General features: G+C 34.9%; 1 protein-coding gene across 1 annotated transcript in view; it reads left to right on the top strand.

Annotated features, from left to right (window-relative positions):
• Positions 1 to 2,030: 2,030 nt before the first annotated feature.
• TLL1 (tolloid like 1) overlaps positions 2,031 to 14,278 on the top strand; it is a gene marked incomplete at its 5' end in the record, with an annotated part of 170,956 nt that continues 158,708 nt past the window's right edge. The window contains 4 exons of the mRNA XM_027513518.1: positions 2,031 to 2,136; positions 6,561 to 6,641; positions 8,145 to 8,297; positions 8,814 to 8,931. Of these exons, the coding sequence (XP_027369319.1) occupies positions 2,031 to 2,136; positions 6,561 to 6,641; positions 8,145 to 8,297; positions 8,814 to 8,931 (458 nt within the window). The remainder of the gene's footprint in view (positions 2,137 to 6,560; positions 6,642 to 8,144; positions 8,298 to 8,813; positions 8,932 to 14,278) is intronic.

Genomic DNA, 14,278 nt, shown 5'->3' with positions numbered 1-14,278 from the left:
ATGTATTGAATGAGTTGCTATTTAGCAGTATATTCTTTGTGCTGTGAAAGTGCTGCACTCAATATGCCAGCGAATTTGGAAAACTCAGCAGTGGCCACAGGACTGGAAAAGGTCAGTTTTCATTCCAATCCCAAAGAAAGGCAATGCCAAAGAATGCTCAAACTACTGCACAATTGCACTCTTCTCACATGCTAGTAAAGTAATGCTCAAAATTCTCCAAGCCAGGCTTCAGCAATATGTGAATCGTGAACTTCCTGATGTTCAAGCCGGGTTTAGAAAAGGCAGAGGAACCAGAGATCAAATTGCCAAAATCCGCTGGATCATCGAAAAAGCAAGAGAGTTCCAGAAAAACATCTATTTCTGCTTTATTGACTAGGCCAAAGCCTTTGACTGTGTGGATCACAATAAACTGTGGAAAATTCTGAAAGAGATGGGAATACCAGACCACCTGATCTGCCTCTTGAGAAACGTGTATGCAGGTCAGGAAGCAACAGTTAGAACTGGACATGGAACAACAGACTGGTTCCAAATAGGAAAAGGAGTACGTCAAAGCTGTATATTGTCACCCTGTTTATTTAACTTATATGCAGAGTACATCATGAGAAACGCTGGACTGGAAGAAGCACAAGCTGGAATCAAGATTGCCGGGAGAAATCTCAATAACCTCAGATATGCAGATGACACCACCCTTATGGCAGAAAGTGAAGAGGAACTAAAAAGCCTCTTGATGAAAGTGAAAGAGGAGAGTGAAAAAGTTGGCTTAAAGCTCAACATTCAGAAAACAAAGATCATGGCATCCGGTCCCATCACTTCATGGGAAATAAATGGGGAAACAGTGGAAACAGTGTCAGACTTTATTTTTCTGGGCTCCAAAATCACTGCAGATGGTGACTGCAGCCATGAAATTAAAAGACGCTTACTCCTTGGAAGGAAAGTTATGACTAACCTAGACAGCATATTCAAAAGCAGAGGCATTACTTTGCCAACAAAGGTTCGTCTAGTTAAGGCTATGGTTTTTCCTGTGATCATGTATGGATGTGAGAGTTGGACTGTGAAGAAAGCTGAGCGTCGAAGAATTGATGCTTTTGAACTGTGGTGTTGCAGAAGACTCTTGAGAGTCCCTTGGACTGCAAGGAGATCCAACCAGTCCATTCTGAAGGAGATCAGCCCTGGAATTTCTTTGGAAGGAATGATGCAAAAGCTGAAACTCCAGTACTTTGGCCACCTCATGTGAAGAGTTGACTCATTGGAAAAGACTCTGATGCTGGGAGGGATTGGGGGCAGGAGGAGAAGGGGATGACAGGATGAGATGGCTGCATGGCATTATTGACTTGATGGACGTGAATCTCAGTAAACTCTGGGAGTTGGTGATGGACAGGGAGGCTTGGCGTGCTGCAATTCATGGGGTCGCAAAGAGTCGGACACGACTGAGCGACTGATCTGATCTGATCTGATTCTTTTGACTCAATTGCACCTCACTTTATAAAATTATAAAGTAGCACATGGTTTAATTGCTACTACGTCTTCTTCCACCTGTTGGTGAGGAATTGCTTATCTCAGGCATCTGCTGTAAATGCCAGCATTCTTTTTCACTTGTTTGCAAATTAGCCATGGTCGCTGAATTCTCTTCCCTGAAGGTCAATTCAGTTCATTCACTTAGTTATGTCTGACTCTTTGTGACCCTATGAACTACAGCACTCCATGCTTCCCTGTCCATCACCAACACCCTTAAGAATCAGCCCCACCCCAGCCCCAATAAACCTTAGATCATTTCACTCGAAAAATGACTTTCTCCCTTTCGTCTAAAACATCAAAGTGAGAAAAGCGGATCCATCCTTTCACATGTGGCTCACATTACACCCAAACAGGCCCAGTACGTTCAGGTACACTTATTTTCTGAAATATCTCTATAGTTATAAGGACCAAATTTCCATATTTTTAGCAGTATTTTTTTCTTATTAGCTTTGTTCACATTGCTTTTTGCTCTTAAATAATTTGTATTTTAATTGAAATTTTCTTTTTTAGCTGTGTTTTGGGGTGACATTGCCTTAGATGATGAAGATTTAAATATCTTTCAAATTGATAGGACAATTGACCTTACACAGAACCCCTTTGGAAAATTTGGACACATCACAGGTACGTTTGATTATTTGATTTGGTTTGCATTTATTTAGAAGAAAATATACTCTTGAAATGCTAAAATACAATTTGGATCATTTTTAATGTTCTGGTGATCAAATTTGATTTCCTTGATACAGATTAGTCTATTTATAAATTTAAGTTTTATTCATAAATTCATAATTTTAACTTTATTATGTAATGTATTTAAGAAAGATGTAGTGTTCACCATCTACAAGGCCTGGCTTAAGCACTTTGCAGGTGTTAACTCTTTGAATACTCATAATGACCACATAATGAGTAGCTGCTGATGTTATTGTGATTTACGAGGAGGAGATTTATAAGGTTATGTACTTTTCTTGGGGCTTCCCCTGTGGTTCAGTGGTAAAGACTCTGCCTGCAGTGCAGGAGATGGAGGTTCAATCCCTGGGTCAAGAAGATCCCCTGGAGGAAGGCATAGCAACCCATTCCAGTATTCTTGACTGGAGAATGCCAAGGACAGAGGAGCCTGGTGGCCTACAGCCCATAGGGTCGCAAAGGGTCAAACGTGATGGAAGTGACTGAGCATGCATACACAGTTTCTTATTGTCACACAGCAGGAAATGACTGAGTCAGGACCAAAATTCACTTCTGAGGAAGGTTAAATTTCATACTCTCAAACATTATACTCAATTGCCTCCCATTTGAATACTGAGATGCAGAAGGTAAAGTATTCTTGACTGATTATACACAAATATATTTAGAAAAAATTGTATATCTATTTTTATAACTTTTATGAAAACCTGGAAGACAGTTTCAATTTTAGCTGTTTGCACATGTTTGAATTATGCCTATATGTGACTTGCAATATTTCAAAGATATTTGGGTTTTCATATTAAAATACTTTAATTAAAATTTGAAAATTATTTTATATTATTTTGATACAATTTTTATTCTGTATTTTACTTTGGAGAAAAATTGAAAGGTTAAAAATGTAAAATTTCTTTTTGTAGTTATAGCTAAAGCATTTATTCAGTTATGCTTTTTGATTTCATTGATCTCTCCTCCTGCTAATGCTATTTTTATTTCCTTCTTGTATTCCATGGAAAATATATAGTCCCTTTGTGGTATCTAGAAGACAAATATATTTTAGTCTTAAGACTCTTTACTGTGAATTAACAAATCTTTTTTCCCAATTTTCTTTCCCACAACTTTTTATTATGACAGTTCAGTTCAGTTCATTTGTTCAGTCGTGTCTGACTCTTTGTGACCCCATGAATTGCATCATGCCAGGCCTCCCTGTCCATCACCAACTCCCAGAGATTATTTTGACAAGCTTCAAAAATATAGTAAAGTTGATGGGATGATGCAGGCAACACCCATCACCTCAAAGATTCAACAGTTGTTCAGTTTACCATATTCTGTGTATGTGTGTGTGTGTGTATGCATGCATAAGTATGTATAAAATATTTTGAAGTTAATTGCAGACAACATAGGTTTCTCAGGTAGCACCAGTGGTAAAGAATCCATTTGCCAATGCAGGAGCCCCAGGTGATGCAGGTTCGATCCCTGAATCAGGAAGATCTCCTGGAGTAGGAAATGGCAAGTGTTCTTCCTGGAAAATTCCATAGACTGAGGAACCTGGCGGAGTACAGTCCATAGGACTGCAAAGAGTAGGACACGACTAACTGACCACATATGCACACATGAACACAAAATAGCTTTTCAATGTTAAGTAGGTTAGTATGCCCTTTTAAGAATAAAGACATTATTGTACATAATCAAAATGCAAATATTACATATGAGAAATTTATGTAAGGTAATAAAACTTAAGGAATTTATTTAAATGAATATGGTACTTAAAAATAATAACCTTTAGTCTTTGTTATATATAGTGAGTCTTTTCTGAAACATACACCAAATATATGAGGAAACTGCTTTGCAGTGTAGTCACAGATAGTACATTCCTATAGGATATGTTTATTGACACACTGCAGACACTATCTCACACTTAACACTGTCGCTGTCCCCTGCAACAGTGGATTTCAAAAAAGACAGCAATGAGACAACTCAGCAGAATCTTAAATTTATCACATTACATTCTCAGGTTTGATTAAACATTTTGTTAGATTTATGCTTTATTAAAGTGATTTCTTTAGCCCATTGTCCTCTCTTTGCACTAGAGGTGTTAATTTTCTGTGATTTAGAAAATTAATACTATTGGGTTGGCCAGAAAGTTTGTTCATGTTTTGCAGGGGTTCATTCAGGTTTTTCAATTTTATATATTGGTCAACCCAGCATATAATTTTGTCATTTCATTTATAGTTAAGATCTGAAATGCTAATATTTGAAAGTAAATTATTATTTACAGAAAAGCATAAAACAGGGAGCCCGGGCCTGGGGGGCGGTGGGGCAGCACATGGAGCCCCCGCCCCCAGGAGAATTAAAAAAAAAAAAAAAGAAAAGCATAAAACAGAATCATACTGTCATAAAGACATATTCTAAATATGTATGTGAAAAGTACATGCTTCAAAGTAATTTGCACTATTCAGCTGAATTTCTGACATCATAAAAGAATTCTATAGTTTTTTCTTACTGTCTTTTCCCTTTCTTGTTAGTTTGTGCTGCATTGACTATATTTCTTATTTGCTTATTTGAAAATATATTGTCTTTTTCATAAATATTTGTTTTATATATATCCACTTTAGAATTTTTAAAATATGAGAAATAAATACATATTATGAATTTTCTTATTTCAATAAACTATCTATGCATAATTTTATTTATATTGCTATAAAAATTTTCAAACTTGCTAAAATATTAAAATATTATTGACTTTGATAGTCTTGAAATGTTTTTTCTAGTCTATAATATTCTTATGCTTATAATTTACCTTAATATTAACTAAGACATTTATTTTTTCCTCATAATTAGCCTCCTTCTATATCTATAGCTATGTGTTTCAGGCCTATCTAATATACCATATAATTGTTATGCAATGGTCATTTCAAATACATTTTTATCATCCTTTAAAAATATTTGCTATAACTGCTTAGGAATGAATACATTTAAGTACTACTTCATCTTTCTAAAATAGTCAATGAAAAATATTTCAAAAATTTTTCTCAAGGAGCATAGCAAGAATGTGACCATGTAATTCAAATAATTAAGCAGACTGTTACTCAATAAACAAGCATTTTAACTTATCTGCCTTATACGGACTTAATTGATATTTCCTAAAAGATGCTTATATGTTAACAATATTTATTACTTTTTATTAGCTTCAATCTAGGTAATTACATTTTAGAATTAATTTCAAAGGGAAAGGAGATACTGAAAGGAAATAGTTCAAAATGCAAGAACATATTGTTGTTTGCATGAATTTCTGGTACTCTTTCATTGGCTTTGTCCACAGGCTCATGAACCTCTTGTTCTGATATCTTTAGTGATCATATTAGTTGTTTGCTCAGTAATAACTCTTTGTATTTGTCTATCAGAATTCAAGGAGAAGGCAAACTAGGTGATAAAATTAAGAAAGCATTTTGTTAAAGACCTGGAATGAGGATCAGAAGACTTGGATTTTCATCAAATGTTCTGCTTTATGATTATGACTTTGTTCTTAAAGCTGCAAGAAAATATATTTTTTTATCCCCAAACCCCTCCTCTACATTGTGAGCTATAAAATTCTTTATATCTTTTTTTATAAAGATTGTAAATTGCACCAACATAATAGAATGTATTTTGCAGCTGGGCATCCTTACAGATTCTCACCTTGTGACTTTTTTAAAAGCTATGTTATTGGTTTTTATAAATTATAGAAACTAATTTTCAAAATTTATTTGAATGCATTATATTCATTACATATGCTATTAGAAATGTCTCAAACTTGCTCCAAGCTTTGGAGCAAAATTTACACTATATACTTGCTTTTTTCTTTTTCCAGTTTCATTGAAAAAAAAATGACATACCTCATGCTCTTTTAGTGTTTTTATTTCATTTGCTGATTTGCCATCTGAAAGTATTTAGTTTGCATTGGGAAAATAGCTGGAATGCAATCAACATGGCAGAACAATTTGGTTCTCTTCCTATATAATACTATGTGTTGTAAAGTTCACAGTGAAAAAAAATGTTTTAAATTGTCAATAGATGACTCAATTGCTACGATGTCCAAATAAAGTCATTTAGATTGCTCTCTGATTTTCTCTTACCTCTTTAGTTTTAGTTGCAAATTTTTTAATTGACGGATAATTGCTTTACAGTATTTCATTGGTTCCTACCGAACATATTGCAAAATTTTTACCCTCTTCCAAGATTAATGGATATTATTACTTTAATGCAATTACATAAGACCACATAAAAAGAGATGTCCAAGGAGAAATCAATGTAACATGTTACTATTGCTTATTTACAAGAACTTTAATTTACAGTGAATTTAACTTAACTATTTTCCTTTACTCTTTAAGGTGGATTTGGAGACCATGGTATGTCAAAGAAACGAGGGGCCCTCTACCAACTTATAGACAGAATAAGAAGAATTGGCTCTGGTATATCAATGTTTAAAGTTGCAGACTCTTGAGTTGCTATACAGTGAATATTATACTCATAGCAGTTCAGTTAGCCATTAAGATTCGAAGTATGGAAAGATATATGCTAAGGGAGAGTCCTTTATTCATTTTTATTTAGTTGATATGTGATGGAAGATTTTGGAACTTAGTTGGGGACATTTATTTTAACTTATTTTCAGCTCCTCCTTAATAAGAAATGCATTAGGTGTTTATTTTACTGTTGATATTTATTTCCAAAAAATTGGTATCACAGTAAGGTGATTTTATCAAGCATGGAGCTACATCAGTTTTCGTCAAATGAAAAAATATGAATGCTTATTTTGAAACAAAATCCACTTAAAATAAATTGGCAAACTGATAAATTAGATTAAAAAACAATTAAAAATACTTTTAACTCTTCCAAAACTATGTATAGGAAAAGATTCAGGGAACCTGCTTTCTGGATTAATGATTAGTTAATATTTAAAATATTAAATATTTTAATATTGAATTTATTAATCACTATTTGTGGATTTTAGAGTTTCTTTTTAAAGTCTCCTGTTCAAAGTTCATATCCTAACTTTCCTTCAGTTGATTGATACTAATTAATTATGCCAAGAATTAATTTTTCCAAGTGAAGATGCTTTGCTCTAGGATATTAAAAAATTAGATATGTTAGGGACACAAATATCAGGGGCATACATTCAATGTTCATTGTGTTTGAAGTGTATGGAAGCTGTAAGCCATTTGTATCAACAATGATATATCAATAAGAAAAGTAAATACGAAAGTGTAGGAAAAATAACACCATAACAAAAAATTGTGAAAGGCTACCGAGAAAAGTTCGTGACTGCAGACCTGAAAGCTGCTCCACAGCAGACTGCATTTTATGTGGGCCTGCTCACCTTGTGTGCTGCTCTCTAAATCATACTGTTGTCTGGATATGAATCCCTAGGAAATTGAAATAGATGTAGCCCATTGTCCCAGAATCTGAGACCATATCTGTATTATCCTTATTTCATTTACTATCTCTATTGTGTAATATTCAGTTTTTATCTGTACTATAGAATATCAATTCTGATTTAAAGGATTTGAGGTTTCGCAGGACTAAGAAAGGTTTTGAACAAAGTAAGACTTTTTTAAAATGTCTTTTTAATTCTATTGGTGACTTTCTTAGTTTTCTAGTAAAGTAGAATACATAAAATAATTTTTCTGCACCTTACAGAGTCTACTTGGCTTCTATCCACTGTAAGCTGTTGTATGGAAAGTCATCAAAATTTGCTTATAGAGAGAGCATTAGGAAATAGTATTTTTTAAACTACTTAAATATTTTAACACTTTACTCAAGTATATAATATAAATGAAGTTTTTCTTTAATACATTTTGATTTCAGGCATATTTATATAAATATGTAAATAAGACATTTTAACTTGTCCTTTAAGAGGTAAATGATTCTCTGACCAAGGACTTCTGTTTCACAGAATGTTTTAAATGTCACTGCAGGCTTGGAGCAAAACAACACAGTTAAGGAAAAATTACCACTAAAATTCTCAGGGCAAAGTGAGAAAAATAGAGTTCCCAGGGCTGCTACATCAAGGACTGAAAGAGTGTGGCCTGGAGGTGTTATTCCTTACGTCATAGGAGGCAACTTCACTGGTAAGATATCCCCAGAGGGTCTATTTTGATAATGAAATAACGATTATTACATAGATTAGGTATATATTTTTATAGAATACTAATACATAAAATGTAGTATTAACTCAAATATGAGAAAGATTCCATTCACCTCAGTTGTCAGCATATCTTGAAATTTAAAAACATAGATATAGTCTTTAATTCTAAGAATCTAAAGAACTATTCTGGTTTTTAAAAGGAGTTTCAAATGTGCCCATTAAATCTAGAAGCTCTTTTCAGTTGACAAGAACAATACATATCTTTGTTCATGGAGCCTTGTACACACATACTTGTCGAGACAGTAAGCTCATGCCTACTGATTCTGAAGACAGTGTCCACTCTCAACAACGGCTCACTGTGGTGCCTGGAGCTAGTATTCTTTGGTTTGATTATAGTGGTGGCATCTAATCTGTGCAGCCAGACTCGGGACAGAAGAGCCACATGCAGACTTCTCTTTGGAACAGGCACTGTTTTATTAATGTCATGCCATTTTTCCAGGCAGCCAGCGAGCCATGTTCAAGCAGGCCATGAGGCACTGGGAAAAACACACATGTGTGACTTTCATTGAAAGAGGGGATGAAGAGAGTTACATTGTATTCACGTATAGGCCTTGTGGGTAAGTAGAACCAGGGAATGAGTTAAATAAACATAGGAGGGAAAAAATCCATAGGTAAGATTCACTTTTTAAATATTTGCTTAGTCTTTTGCCCATAAAAACGTATGAATAAATGAATACTATGTTTTAAAGAAATGTATTCTTTGATCACAGACCTCTGTGCATCCTCCACCATGGCAGCTGCCCTTCCTTCTGTTCCAAATACATGATAGCATTGCCCACTAACCTGAGTTAGAAACCTCAGTTTTGTTTTCAGTGATTTTCAGTTTTCAACACATTGTTTCTGTTGATATCCACTGTATCTTTTTGTTTCCACTTTTATTCCGTGTCAGTCCTCTTGTCTATTCATGCCTTTGTCTTCTCACACCTGGTCTATTTCAACTGCTCTCCTGTCTTATCAATTCACTGCCATTAGAATTAACTTCAAAAAATACCAGTTAGAGCAAAATGCTCCACTTTTTGAGATTCCTCAGTGTTTTTAACAACCTACAGTGGTGTTTCATAGATTTGCTTCTTATAGGGTGATAACAATACTCTTCACAACTGTCCTGTAAGTTGTGAAAATGCTGTGTTAAATTTCAGTGAGTATTCCTACAAGTAGGGTGCTATACCTTGCTACTATTCAGCCAATTTAAAGGAATATAGAATACAGTGTCCCTTAAACTTATTTTAAAATGGGAACAGCCGTCTCATCCTTCTAATAGTGAAGAATGTGATCAGTATCCCAGAGCACATTTTGGGAAATGCCAGCCTGAGAATAAAATCTAGATTCTTGGATATAACATTTACCACAAATTGCATTTACTGTTTCTTCTGCCACCACATCTCTTCACAAATCCCATAATCTAGCCAAGTTACAGTAATAGCAGTCCTCCAAGCAATTCTGTATAGTGTAAGAAAGACTTTTCATTGTGAAAAGTGAAAGTGATGTCACTCAGTCGAGTCCGACTCTCTGCGACCCCATGGACTATAGCCCACCAGGCTCCTCCATCCATGGGATTTCCCAGGCAAGAATACTGGAGTGAGTTGCCATTTCCTTCTTCAGGGGATCTTCCTGACCCAGGGATTTAACCTGGGTTTCCTGCATTGCAGCCAGATGCTTTTACTGTCTGAGCCACCAGGGAAAACCTTTCCCCCTGTATTTCCAGTTAATTGGAACTTATATTTAAATATTTGAGTATTTAAATTGTTTCCATTTTTGTTTGTTTGCTGAAATTAGTTGATAGGGCACACTGTCTACTTTATACCACATCACATCAAGAGGCACATGTTCCTTCACCTACCACTTTAGTGATGCGAAGATTTATCAGTGGATTCAAGTGGTGACAGCCACATCCCTCAATTTTAAGTCCCCATCACTGGAAAATAGTCATTTTCTCATGTTGTTGTTTTCTTTTATTCTTTCTACATTTAGCTGAAATTCTTCTATAAAGAGGAATTATCTCTAATCAGCTATAGCTATTTGATACCTTCTATTATTGTTCATATGGGGAATTTAAATAAAATGCTTAAATCCTTTGGAGGAAATAATTCTTGCCCTAATGACATATATTCTTGAGTTGGGAAAAATATATATTTCACTAGGTACTGGGGGCACTACATCATCTGGCTTTGTCCCATCATATTTTCTTAGAACATTTAAATTAACCTAAAAAGTAATGAGTTTAATTTTGGTCCTATTAATTGACATTAAGGAAAAAGATACATTTTTATTTTTCTATTTATTTTGGATTATGCCTTAATGTTTTACCTACGAATTATTTACAGTGTTTTCTTCTAACTTACTTTATTTATTCTTGATAAGTTTTGATTATGTTTGAAGTCTCTTCTAATTCTTTATATATAATGGTTTAGTCGCTAAGTCGTGTCGGATTCTTGCAACCCCATGGATTGTAGTCTGCCAGGCTCCTCTGTCCATGGGGATTCTCCAGGCAAGAATACTGGAGTGGGTGGCCATTTTCTTCTCCAGTGGATCTTCCCAACCCGGGGATTGATCCCTGGTCTCCTGCATTGCAGACAGATTCTTTACTGACTGAGCTACAAGGGAATAAAGGTCTAAATCTAGACTATCCTTCCTTCCTTCTGGTTATCTAATAGGAGTGGATATAGCTCAGGTTGCTGCTGCTGCTGCTAAGTCGCTTCAGTCCGACTTAGTGTGTGACCCCATAGACAGAAACCCACCAGGCTCCCCCGTCCCTGGGATTCTCCAGGCAAGAACACTGGAGTGGGTTACCATTTCCTTCTCCAATGCATGAAAGTGAAAAGTGAAAGTGAAGTCGCTCAGTCGTGTCCAACTCTTAGCGACCCCATGGACTGCAGCCCACCAGGCTCCTCCATCCATGGAATTTTCCAGGCAAGAGTACTGGAGTGGGGTGCCATTGCCTTCTCCGATAGCTCAGGTTACATATTTCTAAATATACAACATATTCAGATCAGTACATCTTTTCTTTACCCACCCTTTAATTTTGTAAAATAAATACATTCAAAGTGCCACTTAATTATTTTATTGATCAATTTCTGTTTGTAACAAATTCATATATATATATATATACTCATTTCGTTTTATTAATTTGGCTCTTTTCAAAGTTTTCCATTTCACTTGTTTTGCCCTGCTAAGCTATTTTATTTCATAGATTTCATTCTCACCCATTTTTGAGCTATCCACAGTGATACTTTGCTGTACAACAGCTATCATAACTCCAGTTCCACTGTTGGCTCAAATGTCTGCCTTCGTCAATGATGAGGGCAGGGAGCTTATCTGTGTTCCTCATGACACCCAGCACACTGCTTTAGAGGTGGCTATCAGGCGAGTGTCAGCAATTTACGTGTCAGCTGAAGTTCATTGTGTATAATCCTAAAATAAAACAATGTAAGAATTTAAAGGGGTTTTGAAAAACATGTATTCAATAATTTAGGGATTTGAAAACTGAGGTTGACTTTCCCCAGGATACTTAAATCTGTAGTTACATTCCTGAAATTAGACCCTTGAGTTTACTTGTTACTGTTATAATAGTAACGTTGCACTTTGGTGGTTAGTTTTGGTGCTAATTTTCCAGATCAAAGTTTGCCCCATATTATTTTTTTCAATGATAGGATGGATGATACTTTTTATTGAAGTTAATCGGGGCCTACTAATCATTCTAATCATTTTGTGATTTCTAAATTTTATTTCAAATTGCCATTATTGGCCAAAATTTCATGAAATAGTGATATTTTGCCATGATGCTGCTGCATTTATAGCTCATAAAAGTTAATTTAAATTATCAGAGTTTGACAGTTAATATTGCACAATATAGTGAAAAACATCTAAAATAAGATATATTTTGAGTCAAACACTTAATGCTCTACTGGACTCAGTAATGGGTTTTTTTTCCTTATAAGAGATGTGACATATAATATATCACATTTAACAATACCTAGTATTGTTGAATATGAAGAACCTGTAAGGTGGTGCCATTGATATGAAAGGCAACATTTGTCTGCTCTGTTTCTAGCTTTAATTTGGAAGGTAAATGCATCTTATTACTTCTTCTTATCATCACTTTGACTGAGTTTACCTATTAAGTCAGACAACTTGTAACTCTTGCAAATTTTAAAAATAAAACCTGAAATAATCTCCATACTGGAGTGGGTTGCCATTTCCTCCTCTAGGGGATCTTCCCAACCAGGGAAGTTAGGAGTTGAGGAGTTATTAAATTATCTGTCTGTGCTTGCACTCATTCATGTCTGACTCTGCAACACTTTGGACTGTAGCCCACTAGGCTCCTCTGTCCATGGGATTTTCGAGGCAAGAATACTGGAATGGGTTGCCATTTCCTCCTCCAGGGTATCATCCTGACCCAGGGCTTGAACCCACATCTCCTGTGTCTTCTGCATTGCACGCATATTCTTTACCCACTGAGCCATCAAGGAAGCCCATTATTAAATATGGAATTGACTATATAATTTAGAGCATAAAGTTCCCTTAGTATTCTGCTACAGTCAATTTTTATTCAATAAATATTTATTGGGTGTCTAATTCCATATCAAGCTATTAAGTGTGGAAATAAAATTTTTAAAAGAAAAATGTAGAAATCATAACTTTTTGCTATTTAACTCTAGTGTATTTCCTATTTTTAAGTTGAATTATAACTATACATTATGTTCTGCATATCTGTGTATACATATATATATTCATATGCATGTTTCTAGATATATGATATCTTTGCTTCATCTACAGTGGTCATAGGCTTTAATCTCTATATTGGCAAAAGGTTTAACCTGAGCAATAAATATTTTTCAGTGAATATCTATTACCTTCTTTGGTGTTTATCTATTTTACAATATTACTAATTATTATCAGAAAAAAGTGAGACCATTTTAAAACAGAAGTTATTTGATTTTATTCTTTGTAAGTCAGAGATTTATGTAACTGAATTTTTATCTTTAATTATTATATGCTAATTTTTAATGATTTCCGAATGACCCAGAGGGATGGTATGGGGAGGGAGGTGGGAGGGGGGCTCAGGATGGGGAACACGTGTACACCCATGGCAGATGCATGTTGATGTATGGCAAAACCAATACAATATTGTAAAGTAAAAAAAATAAATAAATAAAATCATCATCATAATAATTTTTTAAAAAACAAAAAACAATCAGACTTAGAATTAACTTATTTTCTTATTTTCTAGATTTTATGTGTTTTAATTGCATTTCTCTTTGGTAATTTTGTTTATTCAGATTATGACAGTAGTCACTTACCCATCCTTTTCTATTGAATTCTCATTTCATGTCACTTATCCTAACTTTGGGGCCTATAATATTGAGTGTAAGGTGTTTTCTTGGGTTTCCCAGGTGGCTTAGAGGTAAAGAATCTGTCTACCAATGAAGGAGCCGCAGAAAACAAGGGTTTGATCCCTGGTTGGGAAGATCCCTTAAAGGAGGAAAATGCAACCCACACCAATATTCTTTCCAGGATAATTCCATAGACAGAGGAGCTAGTCAGGCTACAGTCTGGGGTCTCAGAGAGTTGGACACGACTGGAGCAACTTACCAGACACTTAAGGGGTTCTCTATGCTAGGAAGTTATAGTTAGGCAGAGGAAGTGTGCTAGCCATGATTCTTGTTCTCAAACAATGAAGACTGGCTAACTTAAACAGAAAACAATAGGAGCAAATTTATTATTATTTATATAAGGAAATTATTTTTTAAAAGTTTTGCAAGGAATTTATAGAATTAGACTAATAGAAAAAGTGAAGAGACAAACTGAAGGAGGAATCTCAGCAAGAGCATGTTGAATTATTCACCTTGAGCATTTCCATGACTTCTAAGGATGCTTGCTCCTAACTACTAGAGTCTAAGCTCT

Source organism: Bos indicus x Bos taurus, chromosome 17 (genome assembly GCF_003369695.1).
Source record: "Bos indicus x Bos taurus breed Angus x Brahman F1 hybrid chromosome 17, Bos_hybrid_MaternalHap_v2.0, whole genome shotgun sequence".
Taxonomy (NCBI): Eukaryota; Metazoa; Chordata; class Mammalia; order Artiodactyla; family Bovidae; genus Bos; species Bos indicus x Bos taurus.
The sequence above is the reverse complement of the archived record's forward strand: the minus strand, read 5'-3'. Positions and strand labels throughout refer to the sequence as shown.